This window comes from Pogoniulus pusillus, chromosome 4 (assembly GCF_015220805.1).
Source record: "Pogoniulus pusillus isolate bPogPus1 chromosome 4, bPogPus1.pri, whole genome shotgun sequence".
NCBI classification, from domain to species: domain Eukaryota; kingdom Metazoa; phylum Chordata; class Aves; order Piciformes; family Lybiidae; genus Pogoniulus; species Pogoniulus pusillus.
Genome location: NC_087267.1, coordinates 38,665,455 through 38,685,291, shown reverse-complemented (window position 1 = coordinate 38,685,291; position 19,837 = coordinate 38,665,455). Strand labels below are relative to the sequence as shown.

Genomic DNA, 19,837 nt, shown 5'->3' with positions numbered 1-19,837 from the left:
CGCGACCCCTCCTAGCTGTCAGAGTGCCCAGGAGGAATTCCCAACCATCCTTCCACCTTTTTTCTCCCTCCTCCCCTATCTCAGAATCTCCTTTATGTGCAAGGTACGCTGGAAAGGTCAGCAAGAAGTGTTAGAAGCAGAATGATTAGTTGGAAGATGTGCAGGGTCAGGCAGAAGAGTTAATACGGCAAAAGCCAGGCAGAGTCTGTCTTATCGACATTTGTGTCCTTGCTTTTATATGTCCCAGCAGAATGAGTGGGTAATTTAGACATCACTATATTTTCTTTTCAGAACCAATAATATGGTTTCTCTCATTAAAATATTCTAAATAGCCTCAAACCAGCACAACAAGGCACATCTTGTACAATGCCCCTCAGAGATGTAGTTGCTAGTCTCTTAAGTTTTGCAGCTTTCCAGTTCACCTGTAGCTGTGTTGGCTAAAATGATGACCAGGATTGGCCAAATTATATTTGCATAGCATTCACATTCTTGTTATGTGCATTATTTAGTTAATTAATAAGCTGAATGGTAAATGCCTCATTTCCCTAAGTTATTTTCATGATGACTTTTTTGCATTTTAATTATCTATGTATTTATTTCTAACAGCTGTGAATGTTCCCATCTCATTTGATCCTGCTTTTTTTGGTTTGTTGTTGTTGTTTTAATGTTAAAACTCTTCTTTGCATCTGGGGCATAACGTGAACTGCTGCTCTGCAAACAGACTTGAACTGTTTCCTCACTGGTTTATAGTTTACCAAGCTGAATTCTTTTTCCCATCACACTTCCTTGCTCTAGCAATTGTCTTCACAGAGGATCTTAGCCATACTTTCCTTTCTCAGCAATTTGTACCGAGGGATATAAATTACTCTATCTGACAAACAGGATGAGCCTCTCAGTTGGAGAGGTGAGATTTACTCATTTCTGACTTTGCTCTCATAAAGGTTTATTGTTCATTTCTCTATGACATACGTTCCACTGTGACACATATAAATGTCCTCTGTAGCAGCACTCACCACTGGAAGATTTCTGATTGCTTGCAAGCATCATTTGAGAAGTTGCCTGTATCATTTCTGGTATTTGGGCTAAGTTTCTGAGGATTGGAATGCAAGACCTCTGTCTATGTTTAGGATGTATTTTTGAATTACAGACATACAAAGCTGGAAAGCACCTCAGGTGATCAATAATTCACCCCACAGCCCAAGTGGCAATAGCAGCAAGACCTCTCACTGATTGCTGATATTTAGCTGGGCTGTTTTCTGGGACCTTCAGTGATGAAAAACCCACAGGGTCTCCAGAAATTTGTCCGTTTATTTTGCCTTTTAATTTTCCATTTTGCTGCATCTTTTTCTGTTGTTGAATCTCCCTGTTATATTTCAAGCCTGTTACTTTTTGCTGCCTGCAGTATAAGGGAGAAGATTTATCCCTTCTGCTTCACAACCACTTTCAGTATGCTTTGAAGTACATAGGTCTAACTAATACTTTTCCTCATATGCACTAGTTCTTCTTAAGTCTTGTCATAAATGGTTTAAGGTTCAGCAACATTACACTCTCCTTGACTTTCTACTACATATTTAGACAAATAGGGCACTTCCTTTTTCATCTCCTCTCATTTGTGTGCCTGTCTGGTTGTAAATCAGTTCCATTGAAAATGCAACTGGTTTATAACAATAGATGAATCTCTGGCTTCTTCAGATCTGGCCCCTTGCTAGACAAGGGTAAAGTTTATCCAGTAAATTGGCTGTGGCATTATCCATTTAAATACAAACTTCTGTTAAGTGCACCGGATAACTCATCTCTTTAGATGCTTCTCCTCCTAGAGTTGAAGTTATGTCCCATGGCAGTTGAGCTGGCTTGACCAGCAATTGGATATGTGATTTTTTTTAACTGAGTCCTTCAGATCTGATCTCTCTGGGCTCTTGAGAGTGCAGCAGTTGTAGTTCTATTGGGTTTTGATTTTGTTTTATGTATCTGTAGCAGATTATCTGGCTTCAGAAGCTGTCCGGCTATATTCTGGTGGCGAAAGGAATTTTAGGTTTCTCATCTCTTGGTCTTTCATCTTTTACTTTGAGAAGAATCATTCTTTCAGGCTGAAAACTAAAAGTGTCATCAGCAGTCAGTCACTGCAGGGATGTGTAGAGAGCACCTCTCCTGTCCAGCTTGGCTAATGTGATGGGTTTACTGCAAAATACTTGAATCAGTGTAGAATTTGGTTAGCAACCCACTGTTCAGTGGGTGAGAAGTACTGGGAGAGGCTGCTCTTGAAATGATGTACCCTCCAGCTCTTTGGCTTTTGCACATGCAAGTCCTTTGTTGGTGGTGAGTTGTATTGAAAATGCTGACAGACAGACATCTCCTCTCTGACTTGTCTCATTCCCTGAGCTGGTGGCTCCTCTCTCATCTGACAACACAGCAGCTGGACCAAGGATATCTCATATTAAAAGCAACATTTTCTGCAGCCTGAGAAAAAGGAAACTTTCTGTATTTGAGGCTGCTACACCTCATGTGTTCAGATTGAGAGTTTTCTCCTACCAGCTTGGCATACACATAGAATTATAGAATCACAGAATGTTAGGGGTTGAAAGGGACCTCCAGCAATCATCCTGCCAAAGCAGGATCACCCGGAACAGGCCACACAGGAACACATCCAGGAGACTCCTCGACCTCTCTGGTCAACCTGCTCCAGTGCTCCACAACCCTCACAGTAAAAAAGTTTCTCCTCATGCTGAAGTGGAACGTCCTGTGTCCTAGGTTATATCCATTATTCCTTGTCCTATTACTGAGTGACACTGAAAAGAGCCTGTCCCCTTCCTCTTGCTACCTAACTCTCAGATATTTATAGATGTTAATAAGATCTCCTCTCAGCCTTGTCTTTTCCAGACTAAATAATCCCAGTTCTCTCAGTCTTTCTTTGCAGGAGAGATGTTCAAGTTCTGTAATGGTCCTTGTAGCTCTGCACTGGACCCTCTCCAACAGGTCCCTGTCTTTTTGGAACCGGGGAATCCAGAACTGGATATGTTATTTGAGGTTCCATCTCACCAAATAATTAATGGCTCCTGTTGATTTTTACTGCTGCCTGAAAACAGAAGTGACTTGCCTGCTGTCATTAATTTTGGGTCCTGAAAATACTGTGCCAACCTCTCCCAGTTGCAGATGCTCAGCAGTCATTCTCTTTAAAATGTGCCTGAACCAGGAGTTAGACAAATGGTATAACAATACATTCAATTTTCCCTATCATCTCTGTAGATGTGTCTAGTCTGTGGTCTCCAGTGGAGTCAAAAGACACTTGAGATTGCTAGAAAGGTGCTTCACATTATCTGTAGCAATCTAACTGGCACCAGAGCTCACTCAGTGTCTCGAGTTGTGCTAATTTTCCATGATGTGTTTTACTGTTTGTCATTTGAGCAAACCCATTTACAATTAGGTTTGGTTGCTCTGTGCTCTGCTGCAGTTTGAAGTGCATGCTGACCTGTAAAGCAAGGCTGACTGTGACCCACTGGGAGTAACTGCCAGCATTCCCTGATATGACTGCAGTTTCCAAAACATGTTGGGATTCAGCTCTTTCTTTGAGTCTTTCCCAACATAATCAACAAAGTTTACTTGCAGAGAAGACAGGGTCCTCTGAGAAATAGTCATGGGGTTCAGAGTAGGAAGGACTGGTATATTATGACTGCTTTATGACCTAGTTATTAGGAAGGGGTTTGGGTTTTTTTTTTGCTTTATTATACCATAAGCACAGAGCAGCATGATGACCCACCTTCCCCTCCTGCTACTCTCCCCTCCACATCTATTTCATCCAAGTGGGAGGTGGGAAGAAAGAAGTAACCTCACATGGTAGATGTTTGTGATGCTGTAGCAGGTACTGCTTTGTAGTGATGCCAGATACAGCAGGGAAGGTGCAAGAGCAGATCTGCAGCACAGTATCTCTCTTGCAATGTACTGGAGCAAATAATCCTTTCTATGTTTCCCTCCCCTCTTTTCTGATCTCCTTGCCCTGTGGGGCTGCAGCCATCACCACATTCAGACCTCATATTAGGGTATCAGTTTGCATTTTGCCATTCTGCCTGATATTGGTACTATAATGCCCTCCCTGTGAGGCATGGCCATTCCAGACTACTGACCACCTCTCTCAGGCTTGTTTTTGTTTAGAGGTGAGTCGTATTTTTGATGCTGCCACATCATGATTGCAAGGGATCCTGCAAAGAGACACATTAAAAATGCAACAAGGGTCTTGGCTGGGAAAAGACAATATTTATTACACCTAGAGCTACTCTGTGTGTGTCTCCTCTGCTTCCCATTTGAAATATCCCCTCCAGGCATCCTCCCAGTACCATTCTGGAGGTGGGGTACATACATGGAGGCAAAGAGTGTTGCACTGGTGGAGGTGTTGGACAGAGACCATGCCTCATCAAAATCCAGACCTCTGAATCACTCAGTTACATGTTGACAGTTGGGAATGTGCCTAAGTAATTTGGTTTCATTAATTGTTAATTACCAACGATCTCACTGCCGTCTCTGTATGAGTCCAGAAGGGAACTGAGATGATAAGGATGACTGCTGTTGGGACAATTGTTTGGTTTTTGACACAGGAAATGTTTGGTAGTCAATGGGAGCCATTTGCTTTCCAGTCTAAGCCTTTGCCTGCTCCTCCTTGTAGCTGATGCCTCTGAAAACCCACTGCTTTGAGGTGAGGCTGTATGCAACGTCTGATGGAGACCTTTTGGGCCTTGGCACTGGAAACAGGACTTGGCATCAGGCTTCTGCTGACAGAACACTGCAGGCTGTTTTGGTGGCCACAGTCAGGCTTTTCTGCCAGCCTGACCATATGCTGCATGCTTTATACTCACATTAGAAGTCTGAATTTGGAGCCTGCCTGCCTGCCTTCCTCATCTCTTTCCCTTCCTCTCTTTGTCCAACTAGTCAACAGCCGGCTGAGCATGAGCCAGCAGTGTGCCCAGGTGGCCAAGAAGGCCAGTGGCATCCTGGCCTACATCAGGAATAGTGTGGCCAGCAAGACAAGGAAATCATTCTGCCTCTGTACTCAGCACTGTTTAGGCCACACCTTGAGTACTGTGTCCAGTTCTGGGCCCCTCAATTTAAGGAAGATACTGACATGCTTGAACGTGTCCAGAGAAGGGCAACAAGGCTGGTGAGGGGGCTAGAGCACAACCCTACAAGGGGAGACTGAAGGAGCTGAGGTTGTTCAGCCTGGAGAAGAGGACGCTCAGGGGAGACCTTATGGTTGTCTACAACTACCTGAAAGGAGTTTGTAGCCAAGTGAGGGTTGGTCACTTCTCCCAGGTAACCAGTGACTGAACATGAGGACACAGTCTTAAACTGCACTAGGGAATGTTTAGGTTGGACGTTAGAAAGAAGTCCTTGACAGAGAGAGTGATTTGTCACTGGAATGGGCTGCCCATGGCGGTGGTGCCCCTGACAATGTTTAAAGAAAGCCTGGATGTGACACTTGGTACCATGGTTTAATTGACTAGATGGTGTTGGGTCATAGATTGGACTTGATGATCTTGAAGGACTTGATGATCTTGATCTCTAATATAATTAATTCTGTGATTCTGCAAACTTCATTCAAGTACAGCCAAATACCTGGTGTGTCCTTGCTGTGCCCTGGTGCACTGATAATGCTCCTCTCACCAGAGTTTGTGACCAAAAAGGGCTTCAACGGTTCACATTTTGATCTTTTCTTTCTTCAAAAGAGATTGACTAAATGAATTACAGAGTCACAGACTGTTAGGGCCTGGAAGAGACCTTGAAAAGTCATCTAGTCCAACCCCTCTGCCAAAGCAGGGTCGCTGAGAGTAGGTCACAGAGAAATGCATGCTGGTAGGTTTTGAGTGTCTCCAGAGAAGGAGACTCTCTTATTCCTTACAATCTGAGTTATTTTTTTGCCATCCTGAACAAGAATGATCTGTTCATTTTGGTGGCACTATGAGCACAACAAAGAAGCTGTAGTGACAATAATAGAGCAATTTCAACAGGAGTTGAATTTGCCATGTTTGGGGGGAGGAAAGTGCCACAAGAGTCACTCTTATGATTGCGATTCAAATGCCAGTTATAATCAGCAGGATTTTTTAATAAGGAAGGCACAAAAAAATACAATGTGGAAGAACTTGACCAAGTGTGGTGCTGTGCAGTTATTAATTGCTCTGCTTGGCAAACTCCACCTTTACTTGGTGCCATTATGGCGGGAGCAACTTCTTTGAAATCAGAGATGTGCATCAGTTTTGAGGTGAGGTGTGTGAGCATGTGCCAAGTGGTGAGCGGATGAAAAGCTCCACTGGCTTCAGAGATTAGATTGTCCTTAATTACAATGGACTTCACTGGGACTTGTGAGCAAACTTTGTCCTGATTTATTGCTGCTGAGATGCGCTGTGCTTATTCTAACCTGTATAATCCGTTCCTAGGATGCCACAGGAGGAGCTATGGATTTTTCTGCTAATTGAAATGCACTTTAGGGGGCAGATGACCTCTTTAAGGCTTGTAGGTTTTATAACACTTTAAGGGAATTTAAGTGATCTGCAGGAGTTTAAACATTCTGCTTTTGAAACAGAACATTTAAATAGAGGGTTTTGAGTTTGATGTTCTCTTGGTCTATGGAGTATGGAAACAGGTAAGAAGTGGGTCTGCCCCTAACTCCCTCAAAGTCAGTAGTTATCTGCAAGTGTTATGCTGTTTGCACATACATGCCTGTGTAGATGGCTAATGTAAAATGATATTGGATGGATGCGATTTAATGATGGATAATATAAAATATACATCTGGCAAAACCTGTGTGCTTGTGTGTTGGGTATAGTAATATTAAATGTAGTGATTCTGTAGAACTGTTGGAATGGTACAGCTATTGCAATGGTATACACTGGAACATAAGCCATGGACAGGCGAGAGTGCACGAGTTCAGCAAGTGCTGAGTTGAGATGAAGTGGAAGGTTGGAATGACCTTAAGAAATGGTGTAACAAACATAAACAAATAGAATCACAGAATCAACCAGGTTGGAAGAGACCTCCAAGATCATCCAGTCCAACCTACCACCCAGCCCTATCCAGTCAACTAGACCATGGCACTAAGTGCCTCATCCAGGCTTTGCTTTAACACCTCCAGGGACGGTGACTCCACCACCTCCCTGGGTAGCCCATTCCAATGCCAATCACTCTCTCTGTGAAGAACTTCCTCCTAACATCCAACCTATTCTTCCCCTGGCACAACTTGAGACTGTGTCCCCTTGTTCTGTTGCTGGTTGCCTGGGAGAAGAGACCAACCCCCACCTGGCTACAACCTCCCTTCAGGTAGTTGTAGACAGCAGTGAGGTCACCCCTGAGCCTCCTCTACTCCAGGCTAAACAACCCCAGCTCCCTCAGCCTCTCCTCACAGGGTTGTGTTCCAGGCCCCTCACCAGCTTTGTCACCCTTCTCTGGACACATTCCAGCACCTCAGCATCTCTCTTGAATTGAGGAGCTCAGAACTGGACATAGGACTCAAGGTGTGGCCTGACCAGGGTTGAGTACAGGGGCAGAATAACCTCCCTTGTCCTTCTGGCCACACTGTTCCTGATACAGGCCAGGATGCCACTGGCTCTCTTAGCTATCTGGGCATAGTTATGGCCTCTTGAAGCAACCATGGATTCTAATAAATCATCAGAGAGTTTTTTTCTGCCTTTTTTTTTTACATTCACTGAGGGTTATTTTCTGATTTAATTAACAGGCCTTGAAAAGAGTAGGATGTCTTTGTGCCAGGGGGAGGTATAGGCTGATATTGGGAGAAAGTTCTTCACAGAGAGAGTGATTGGCATTGGAATGAGCTGCCCAAGGAGGTGGTGGAGTCAGTGTCCCTGGAAGTGTTCAAGAAAAGCCTGGCTGAGGCACTTAGTGCCATGGTCTGGTTGACTGGCTAGGGCTGGGTGCTAGGTTGGACTGGATGATCTTGGAGGTCTCTTCCAACCTGGCTGATTGTACGATTATTTCATTGGAAGAGAGATGACATCCTCATAGCTCTGAGGACTAGGCAGATGGCATTATTAGTTTACCACTGGATCTTGTTTTCATTAACCTGATGTACCGATTTGTTTTTAAACTTTCAGTGTCATTCAGATATTGCTTCTTCAGGTGTTCACCTTGGATGAGACAGTGCAATCAGGCTATCAATGGCAGATGGTGTTTAACTGTGTCACAAGCATATGAGAGACAATGTTGAGTATCCTGAGGTGTTGGAAGGTACTATTTGAGACAATATTAAGAAAATATCTTCAGGAGATCTCCCTTTTCATTCCTCCATTCGTGAGACTACTCCCTTGGATGCTGTGTGCTGATCTCCCTCATTTTGACTAACACCTTTCCTTCTGCCCAGTCTTTGAACAGTCATATGGCTCCCATGAAGCATCCTTAACATATGGAAGGTTGCTCTTTCAAACCTCAGTACCAAAAAAGTGGATTCTTAGTGGGCATGAAATCCAGGGAATATGAGGCTTTCTTGATGTGCTGTATGTTTAGCCCTTGGCCTGTCATGCATTACCTTGCAGTTAAGGATGTCTGACAGAGACAACCATAAATCTCTGGAGAAACCTCTGACTTAAACAGAAAGATGTGCAAGAATTAGATTTCAAACTTACGATCATTGAAGGGGTGCTTCTGTGTGTACAGGCTGCAGGACTGAGCAATTTGATTACCTGAGTAGCTTCTGCTTCCCTAGGAAAGTTTTTATGTATTTTATGACAGGCAAAGGAAAGACTTTCCCACTAGAGCACGCTGGGGAGAGGAGTAGCACACAGCATTGGAGGCTGCACTGGAGAACATTGTAAAGCTGAGGAATTAATGCAGGGCTGGCAGGTAGCAAGGTTGTTTAGCTAGCAGTGGTATGCATGGAACAGTTTGAGAGTCATTACTAAAAGACATGATTTAGCAACACACTCAAGCAGGTGCTTACTCCTATTCCTCTTAAAGCATCCCTATTACTGTATGTTCCTGACTCAAGTTGGGAGGATGATGGCATTAGGTTTTCTACCTGAACTGAGACTCCAGGCTACTTTTTGCCATGGCATTTCCATCATCAGATGGTACATGGTCCACCTGGAGAACAGTGCCAAGTAGTGTCCCTCAGGGGGTCAGTGCTGGGACCAGTGCTGTGTAACATCTTTGTCAGTGATATGGACAGAGGAAATGAGTGCACCCTCAGCAAGTTTGCAGATGACACCAAGCTGTGTGGCACAGTCGACTTGCTAGAGGGCAGGGATGCCATCTAGAGGGACCTGGACAGGCTGGAGAAGTGGGCCCAGGCCAACCTTGTGACATGCAGCAAGGCCAAGTGTAAGATCCTGCACCTGGGTCAGCGCAATCCCAAGCACAAATACAGGCTGGGTGGTGAATGGCTGAGAGCAGCCCTGAGGAAAAGGACCTGGGTGAGTTGATGAAAAGCTCAACATGAGCCAGTGGTGTTCACGTGCAGCCCAGACAACTGTGTCCTGGGCTGCATCAAGAGCAGTGTGGCCAGCAGGGCAAGGGAGGGGATTCTGCCTCTTTACTCTGCTCTCATCAAACCCAACCTGGAGTACTGTGTGCAGTTCTGGAGCCCCCAACACAAGAAGGACACTGAACTGTTAGAGCGAGTCTAGAGGAGGGCCATGAAGATGACCAGAGGTCTGGAGCACCTCTGCTACAAGGACAGGCTACACGAGTTGGGGCTCTTCAGGGTGGAGAAGAGAAGGCTTTGAGGATATCTTATAGTAATTTTCCAGTATCTGAAGGGGGCCTCAGGAAGGCTGAGGAGGGACAATTTACAAGGTCTTGTAATGACAGGATGAGGAGTAAGAGATTCAAACTAGATGTTAGCAAGTTCTTTACAGTGAGGGTGGTGAGACACTGGCACAGGTTGCCCAGAGAGGTTGTGGATGTTCCCATCCTGGAGGTGTTCAAGGCCAGGTTGGATGAGGCCTTGAGCAACCTGTTCTAGTGGGAGGTGTCACTGCCTGTGGCAGAGGGTTGGAACTGGATGATCTTTGAGGTCCCTTCCAACCTAACCCATCCTATGATTCTATAATAAATATCTTCTATGTGTCAGGCCAGCTGGGAAAAATGCTCCTGTTCCTATCAAAGCAGTGATCTGGGAAATGCATAGCTCTGTTTTATGATTTCTTGGATGAAAGGGAAAAGTACTCTTAAGGAAAGGAAGGGTCTCTTCCACAGAATGCATACTTCCACAAGGCACATCAGTTTTCAGTGTGATCACATTTCAAGCCTAAACAGCCTTGACAGACTTTTTTTCTTAAATTAAGATTCAGACTGGTTCCTGGTAACACACTGAGGTATAATGACTGAAGAAAATGAACATCAATTATTCACAGTCTATTGGAGAAGCCTCATATAAATTATTCATGGAAGACATTCTGAAGCTGTCTGAGATTATAGGAAACATTAATAATAGAGTAATGATTTCCTTATATCCTTTGGCTTTCTTTTATTCTCCTCATCCCATATTTTGGTTGGTCCCTGGTTCCATGCTGTGTGAACCTTGATGTCCCTGGGTATCACTGAACAGATGCCTCTATGTACTTGTCCTTGGCCACATCTTCCCCTCTGGGCTTGTGGCATGTGTTTGCTGAACCCAGCAGCTGTACAGAAGGACAGCTGTGTCATGCTGCCAACCTTGTATTTCCTTTCTGAGCTACAGTTTTGACTCATGCCCCTGGGAGTCTGAAACAATTCAGCCCAGACCCTGCCTGCAGGAGATGGCAGCATTTTACCTGAATCCCAGACAGTGGAGAATTGGATGAACAGTGTGGGAATGAAGTGTGGAGAGGTGGAAAGCCAGTGTTTGAGAATATTTTTCCTCTGTATTTTCACTGGTTTTGGTACAATTTTCGTCATTGCTGCCCCCTTCAGTTATAAACTGGCAAAATCCAGACCTGGGTACTTTTAGAAATTGTAATGTATTGTGAGCCAAAGAGACACAGAGAGATACACATTAACAAGCACACACTCAGTGGCAACAGAAAGAGCTGAAGTATCTGAGGGAAGGCATAAGACTGAGGTTTATTCTGATAATGGTGATGTGGACTGTGAATTATTATGGACACTGCATTAGTACTTAGCTTTATTGTAGAGCAATCAAGACAGCAACATCTGTTGTGCAAAGTGTTGAGGCAGAAGAGCTTCTGTATTCCACCTCCTTAGCTGCACTTCAGATTGTGGAGACCAGTGGCAGTGGAGCTCCTCAGGGCTCTGCTGTGGGCCCAGTGCTGTTCAGTGACATGGACAATGGCATCCCTCAGGGATCAGTGCTGGGCCCCATCCTCTTTAACATCTTCATAGATGATCTGGATGAGGGCATGGAGTCAGTCATCAGCAAGTTTGCAGATGACACTAAGCTGGGGGCAGATGTGGCTGGGTTGGAGGGCAGAAGTGCTCTGCAGTGGGACCTTGCCTGTCTGGACAGATGGGCAGAGTCCAATGGGATGGGGTTCAATAGCTCCAAGTGCAGGGTGCTGCACTTTGGCCACAACAACCCCATGCAGAGATACAGGCTGGGGTCGGAGTGGCTGGAGAGCAGCCAGACAGAGAGGGATGTGAGGGTGCTGATTGATACCTGCCTGAACATGAGCCAGCAGTGTGCCCAGGTGGCCAAGAGAGCCAGTGGCATCCTGGCCTGCATCAGGAATGGTGTGGTCAGCAGGAGCAGGGAGGTCATTCTGCCCCTGTACTCTGCACTGGTTAGACCACACCTTGAGTACTGTGTCCAGTTCTGGGCCCCCCAGTTTAGGAGGGACATTGAGATGCTTGAGCGTGTCCAGAGAAGGGCAACGAGGCTGGTGAGAGGCCTTGAGCACAGCCCTATGAGGAGAGGCTGAGGGAGCTGGGATTGTTTAGCCTGGAGAAGAGGAGGCTCAGGGGTGACCTTATTGCTGTCTACAACTACCTGAGGGGTGGTTGTGGCCAGGAGGAGGTTGCTCTCTTCTCTCAGGTGGCCAGCACCAGAACAAGAGGACACAGCCTCAGGCTGCGCCAGGGGAGATTTAGGCTTGAGGTGAGGAGAAAGTTCTTCCCTGAGAGAGTCATTGGACACTGGAATGGGCTGCCCGGGGAGGTGGTGGAGTCGCTGTCCCTGGGGCTGTTCAAGGCAAGGTTGGACATGGCACTTGGTGCCATGGTCTAGCCTTGAGCTCTGTGGTAAAGGGTTGGACTTGATGATCTGTGAGGTCTCTTCCAACCCTGATGATACTGTGATACTGTGATACTGTGAGTGCACCCTCAGCAGGTTTGCTGATCACACCAAGCTGTGTGCTCTGCTGCACTCACTGGAGGGCAGGGATGGCATCCAAAGGGGCTTTGACAGGCTGGAGAGAGGGGCCAGTGCCAACTGCAGGAGGTTCAACAAGTCACAGTGCAAGGTCCTCCAGCTGGGTTGGGCCAATCCCAGGCACAAATACAAACTGTGTACAGAGTGGGTTGAGAGCATTCCTGAATAGAGCCAGTAGCTGCCTGCTGGGATGCATCAGGAGTGTGGGCAGCAGGGCAAGAGAGGGGATTCTGCCCCTTGACTCTGCTCTTGTGAGACTCCTCAAGTACTGCATCCAGTTCTGGGGTCTCCAGCATAAGAAGGACACAGACCTGTTGGAGCAAGTCCAGAGAAGGCCACAATGATGATCCAGGGGCTGGAACACCTCTGCTTTGAGGACAGGCTGAGGGAGCTAGGAGTGTTCAGCCTGCAGAAGAAAAGACTCCAGAGGGACTTTAGAGCTGCCTTCCAATACCTGAAGGGATCCTCCAGGAATGCTGCAGAGGGACATTTTACAAGAGTGTCCACCCACAGGGCAAGGGGAAACAGACTGAAATTGAAGAAGAAAAGGTTTAGATTGGACCTGAGGATGAGGAAGGAATTCTTCACTAGGAAGATGGAAAAACTCTGGCATGGATTGTCCAGAGAGGCTGTGGATGCCCCTGCCTGGAGATGTTGAAGGCCAGGTTGGACAAGGCCTTGAGTAACCTGGGCTAGCTTGAGTAACCAGGGCAGTTGGGTTAGATGATCTCTAAGATCTCTTCCAGCCTAAGCCCTTCTGTGAGTCTATGAGATGGCTGGAGCTGCATAAAGGAGGAAAGAATTTGAGTATATTACAGGTTTAGTGTGGGAGGATGCAGAATATTGAGGCAGATTTGATTAATATGGTGAAATCACAAATATTCTGCTACCTCTCAGAGTGTGGCAAGATGTTGGAAGATACTCAGCATGAGAAAGCACTACAAGGGAAAGGTTTCAGACCTCAGAAGTTGAGTACTCCTATACATGGAAAGACTGACTCTGTTAGTCCAGCTGTGTTCATGGTAAGCCTGTCCTGACCCCGAGCATTGTAAAGTTAAGCAACTTGAGATTGTTTGGGGAACTTACTAGAAGATAAATGTGCCAACCAACATTGACCTTAATCCACTGAAATTACTGGGAGAGCCATGGCTGTACTAAAAGGAAGACCATGATCCTGGAGCCTTGCAGTCAAAGGGCAAATGAGACAATCTTGTTTACGACCTGTTTTCCTCTCTGGGGAGCCACTTCCATGTCTGCAAAGTGATTGTAAACTGCTGTCAGATCCACAAAGTGATCTTTTGTATGCACTGCTTGGAAGTGGTTGCACAGTGGGCAGGGCTCTTGCTTCAGGATGCCCCACTTCCATCCGTGGTGTGCCACAGGAGGGAAGTTAAGATACTGTCACTCAATTTAAGATGAGGGTGATTAATTAGATTCTCTAATTTGACCTCACAGGCCATTAAAATGCATCCAGTAAGGCTGATGCTGATAATTTGTATTTAGTGTGAGCTTTTCTTCCATATGGTGTCCAGATATGGTACGAAGCACTTGAGGGACCAAGGATTCATCACATGCCATGACAGATTGTTCCAGCAATCACTCATTCTTCCTGTTAAAAATGTGCACATTATTTCCAACTTGAATTTGTCTGGGTTCAGCTTCCAAAAGGTAGTTCTTATGCAATTTGCTGGTTAAGTACTTGAATGGGATCCTGTGTTTTCTCCCCATGGAGATGTTTGTATATTAATTAAGTTGATTATCAGTCTTTTGATAAACTAAATAGACTAAACACTTTGGATCTGTTGCTGCAAGAGATTACTCCTAATTTTAAAAGCCATTAAAATCCTTTTGGTTTCCACTGACCTCTTAAAAATGCCAAATCACAACCACATTCAGTAGTAGAATGATCTTCTCACTCGTGATGAACACATTTAATCCTACCCAGCTCTACCTCCAATTCTAAGTATATTTACAGATCTCACTAGCACCTTTTTTGCATGTGGAAGTGGAAGCTTCCACTTTGCATGCATAAGTGGAAGGTCTTGGTGAATGATGGGTCCATTGTGACCCTCAGGCTTGATGCTGTTCAGGATATGTTTCAGCCTTCCTGTAGGAAGGGCTGGCACTCTTTGCCTTTAGTGGCTTGTCTTTATATTTGACTCTTAAAAAGACTCTGGCTTAGAGTCTTGACAAGTCAAGAGCTCAGTCTTGACAAGTCTCACACCTGTCAATTTGAATACTGTCCCTTTTCTATTTGCCTGCAGATCATGGATTAAAGTGTGGACAGCCATCAGACTCAGTCCTAGGGCAGGCAGAGCTGGGCAGGTAGAGCTGTTCCACTTCCCCTCTATTCTGTGATGGCTTCCCACCAGCAATCTTGTCTGAGATCTGTTGCTCAGGCCACTCAATCTATTTAAGCTGTGCCTCACTGGCATTGTGTGGCACTACCTTCTTCAGAATGACATGCGAAGCTAAGTTAACTGTATTAGAAACCCTAAGTCTACTGCATTTGCTTAGTCACCTTTATCAAGTGACTTGTAATACTTTTAAAGGATGAAATGAGTTCTGTTTCCTCAGACATATGCAATGCTTTTGATAGGTATTAATATTGTAGCTCTTGTTAATGTTTTGTGAAGTAAATCTGCTATCAACTTTATTGCATGCTTGTATGAATCTGTGTGTCTGCCTGTGGCATTATCTATCTAAGAGTTCTTTATAGCATCTTTTGTCACTAATACAGGCACCTGTACAAACCACTATTTTTTCCTTCTGTATTTATCTTAAGAAAGCTACAGCTGCAAATCACCCATAATTGCATCAGCTCCACTGGAGCTACTGAAGGCATCAGTGTATCCAGCAGCACTGCCTCTGAAAATGTTATTCCAGTTTTAAAAATGCTCATGATGGGGCAAATCATGAAATGTTATGATGTGCTTCACAGTGTGGTGGGGTTTTTTTGTTGGGTTTTTTGGTTGTTGTTGTTTTTTAGAAGAAATGTTTTATCTGAAAATTAAATGCTGAAATAAATGGGCTCTGGAGTTGGAAGCAGACAGCCTTCACAAAGGCTACCTCTAAACAAAGAGATTATTTTTTCCTCTGAAGTCTGAGGCAAGGAGGAGGAATTAGTGCAGGATGAATAAGAGCACACACCTGAAAATTAGATTCCTGAAATTTTACATTGCAGAACCACCTTGTACATGGTGGCACTGTCCTTCCCCTTGACAGCATCTTGCCCGTGTCACACCCACAAACACATCAATGCTGCTATAATGTCAACTATTTCTATGGACAAGCAGTTACTGGTCGGCACTGGATCTGTGCTCAGCTGTATTTTAGTGAGGTCCCTCTGGGCACGGCCACAACCTGCTTGTCTCCAAGATTAAAGAGTATTTGGCCTGTCTTTTGGTCTCCCTTCTTGCTGGAAGAGCAAGTCATGCAACACTGGGAGAGGAGACCATCTCCATGCTTGTCACACTCCTTGTTTCCTCTTCATCCCCCTCCAGCTGCTCCTGACCACCTGGAATGAGACCAAATGATGCATCTGTTCCAGTGTCGAAAGTGGTTTGTGCTGCCATTAGCCACACTCAGCCCCAAATTGAATGTGGCAAGCAGCTGGCATGCCCAGTGGTAGTTTGGTTGCAGACATATCTCTTTTGATGGGAAATGCTACTGCATTTGATATACAATTCTTAGAAAAGGGAAAGAAGGTAATTGTCCAGAGAAGGGCAACGAAGCTGGTGAGGGGCCTGGAGCACAAATCCTATGAGGAGAGGTTGAGGGAGCTGGGCCTGTTGAGCCTGGAGAAGAGGAGGCTCAGGGGTGATCTTATTGCTGTCTACAACTACCTGAAGGGGCATTGTAGCCAGGTGGGGGGTGGCCTCTTCTCCCAGGTAACCAGCAATAGAACAAGGGGACACAGTCTCAAGTTGTGCCAGGGTAGGTATAGGCTGGATATTAGGAAGAAGTTCTTCACAGAGAGAGTGATTGGCATTGGAATGGGCTGCCCAGGGAGGTGGTGGAGGCACCGTCCCTGGGGGTCTTCAAGAAAAGCCTGGATGAGGCACTTAGTGCCATGGTCTAGTAGATTGGTTAGGGCTGGGTGATAGGTTGGACTGCATGATCTTGGAGGTCTCTTCCAACCTGGTTGATTCTATGATTCTATGATAAAAAAAAAAAGAAGGTGATTTCCCAACAAAGTAAGAGAAAAGCTCATCTCCCTCCTGGAAGGTCTGGCAGTGTCCTGCGTGGCAGGCTGCCTGATCTCTTGCACTCGTTTTTTTCTCTGAAAATCAGTTGTAAGGAGTTGAATGGTATTAGTTTGATAAAGCAATGATCTCTGCAGTGGAACAGGAAGCTCTGCTGCCTTCTGTGTCTTCATTGTAGCAGCGAATTGCTCGTGGTTACCGACTCCTTGTTTCAAGTTCACGTGTCTGGAAAGTTTGGTTAAGCAGCGCTCTCTGTTTCTTGCTGTTTAGCTTTCTTCACAACAACAAAAAAGTTGAATCTGGTAAAGGATTCAAACATATAATGAGAGAGATTGCTTTGTTACTTCCTTTCCTGATGATTTCTCTTTGCACCTTTATTAAGGAAAAAACAGAATCATAAAATAATAAATGGTTTGGGTTGGAAGAGATCTCCAAAGGTCATCTAGTCCAAGTCCCCTTCGGTGTAGGCAGGGACATTGTCCACTAGATCAGGTTGCTTGGAGCCTTGTTGAGCCTGATTTTGATGACCTCCAGGAGTGGGGCCTCAACTACCTTCCTGGCCAAGGTTTTCCAGTGTTCCACCACTCTCATGGTAAAGAACTTGTGTCTAACATCCAGTTCAAGTTTATCCTTCTCTAATTTCAAACCATTGTCCCTTGTCCTATCATTACAGGCCTTTGTAAACAGTCCCTTTGCAACCTTCTTGTAGACTCTCTTCAAGTACTGGATGTTCATTATTAAGTTTTCCCAGAGGCTTCTCTTCTCCAGGCTAAATGACCCCAGCTTCTTCTGCCTATCCTCATAGAAGAGGTGTTCCAGCCCCTGATAATTTTTGTGTCCCTCCTCTGAACCCCTTCTATGTCCTTCCTGTTTAAGCATTGTCTTTGTTTTGTTAGTAACCAGCACTTATTTTCTCAGCATGCTGGCATCACCTCTGTCAAACACCCTCATTTACAAGACAGTACTATTCTCCATCTTTTCCAAGACCACCTGGTCTATCACACAACATATTTAACACTCTGTAGGCAGCCCACAAAGCCCAAAAGTGGAGAGAGCCTTGGATTAGGTGTACAATGCTCAGCTGGGGTTTGTAGCATGTGGCTGTGCATTTTTCTTAGCTACTGTATAGGTGGGTCATGTGAGTCTGCTCTGGCTTTCAAGTGCTGCTGATTTTAATTGAGTTCAAGCTGCCACAAGTGGGTGAACAAAGGTGAGGAGAACTGTATTACAAGTCCATGGTTTTCACAAATTGCTTTTGGGCAGAGTCTCTTGGTAGAGATTTAATTTCTAAGTCTTGTGTTGCCAAGATTAGACACAAGCTAAAAGTCAGGAGTTGTCATCTAAGATTTGGTTTCAGTGCTGCTATATTGGTGAAAAAACAGGCATTAGTGAACACCTCAATTCTGCAACCAATGTTGGCAGTTCAGCTGTTGTGCTCATGGGACTAGGGCATTCCTGTTTGCTTCACTCTGAATTAAGCAGCAACATAATTTAATGGAAATTAAATGTGGATTAATTTCTACATTCACATGTTGGAAATTATTGCCTCCCCAGCTTTTTCCTGTGCTTCTGGTGAGTACCTGGAGATGAAGAACCAGGTGTGCAGCAAATGTGCAGAGGGAACCTATTCACTGGGGAGTGGGATCAAGTTTGATGAATGGGATGAGCTGCCAGCAGGATTTTCCAATGTGGCAACTTTCATGGACACGACACTTGGCTCGTCTGAGAATAAAGCTGACAGCTGCAACAAGTAAGAAGTTGGGTTTGCACCTGGGTTTTGCAGCCATGGGTAAACCTCAGACAGCTCAGCAGCACAAAGCCACCTTATTGACGTATCTAAGATCTTCAGAAGGTAATCACCCCAACTAATGCCACACAAGAGTGGCTGGGAAGTGAAATGTGTGACCATCTTTTTACTGTCATCACGGTCTCCTCATGCTCACAACCAGCTAGTGAGTCTAAGACCAGGCTGTGGCTGCTCTTATTTGTAACTGGAATACTCCAGCTCTAGTAGCTGTGTCTAGAACTTTCACAGCCTATCCATGGTGGTTGCAGAAGGCTGTTTCTGATTCTAATTGAAAGCATGTTGGACCTATGGATAATGAACCTCTCCTGTGTGGGCTGTGTCCTAAATTTCTAGACCAGTATCTTTTTCTGTGCACAGTTTTATTGAAAAGTATTGCATTTACATGAAAATTAAATGGGAATCTAGTAATAAATTTATAAGTTAACTGCAGTGATCTATTGTGAGATTCTGGGTTCTTTTTTAAGTTAGAGGGTTTTGTATAGTAGTGTAAGAGTGTCCTCCTCCTCAGTGTCTGTGATCTCAACTGAGGTTTGTTTTGTTTATGTTCATCAGCTCCTCATGGACACCTCGAGGGAATTACATCGAGTCAAACCGGGATGATTGTACAGTTTCTCTCATCTACGCTGTGCACCTGAAGAAATCTGGTTCTGTCTTCTTTGAATATCAGTATATTGACAACAACATCTTCTTTGAATTTTTTGTAAGGCATTTTATGTGGTGAATCCAACCTCAAATTGTAAGATTTCGGTCCAGATAAAGCCCAACAGAGGCAGCTTTTCTCTCCTTTTACATTCCCCATGTCTCCATAGTTTGTTATTCCTGACAAGATAAAAAAAAATCTTCTGCTCTTTCTGTTATTTATGCTGCCTTTTGACATTTATTTAAGCTTCAAAACTTAGACTAAACTAATTCCATCTACCATGCACTGGGATTTTTTCCATTAGGTATCATGATGGCTTCTGTTAGTCCAGCCTTTTATGAGACAATTGGTGGTGGAAAAGCTTCAGCTTCATGCTCTACCTAAATTACCAGAACAATCTGATCAGCAGTGACCAGAATGCAAAAGGCTCTGCCCATACAGATGGGTTGGTTGGGATCCTGTGAGCTGAAAGATTGGGGTGTAGATGCCCCTGAGATGCTTCAGAAGGTTTCACCAACACCCACACTGCTTGTCTTGGCATATCGTACCTGCCATTTGTGACAGAACATAAGATAATGGGAGAGCACCTCAGAGCAGGAGATGACTGGAAGGTTTCAGTCTCCTCTGTTACTGCCTCACTGTCTAGTGAGCTATGGTTTTCCTCCATATTTTATGGAAATTACAGGTCATGCTATCTCACAAGAATGAGGAACCTTAGCTGGGATTGGTTAATGTTCCTTGAAACTTGGAGAAAAATGCAGTGGATTTCTCCTCAGTAGAGATGGGAAAGGAAGACAAAACCGACCTCTTGTTGCTACATTTGTAGAATAGATTGCTATTGCACTTTAAAAATAGTGCAGATGATAGAATTTAGTTATGTCAGTTTT

General features: G+C 44.8%; 1 protein-coding gene across 2 annotated transcripts in view; it reads left to right on the top strand.

Annotated features, from left to right (window-relative positions):
* Nucleotides 1-19,837, top strand: part of ELAPOR2 (endosome-lysosome associated apoptosis and autophagy regulator family member 2) — a 117,695-nt gene that overhangs the window by 57,539 nt on the left and 40,319 nt on the right. For both annotated transcript variants that reach the window (XM_064142592.1, XM_064142593.1), the window contains exons 3-4: nucleotides 18,058-18,253; nucleotides 18,863-19,010. In XM_064142592.1, coding sequence (XP_063998662.1) covers nucleotides 18,058-18,253; nucleotides 18,863-19,010 — 344 coding nt within the window. The remainder of the gene's footprint in view (nucleotides 1-18,057; nucleotides 18,254-18,862; nucleotides 19,011-19,837) is intronic.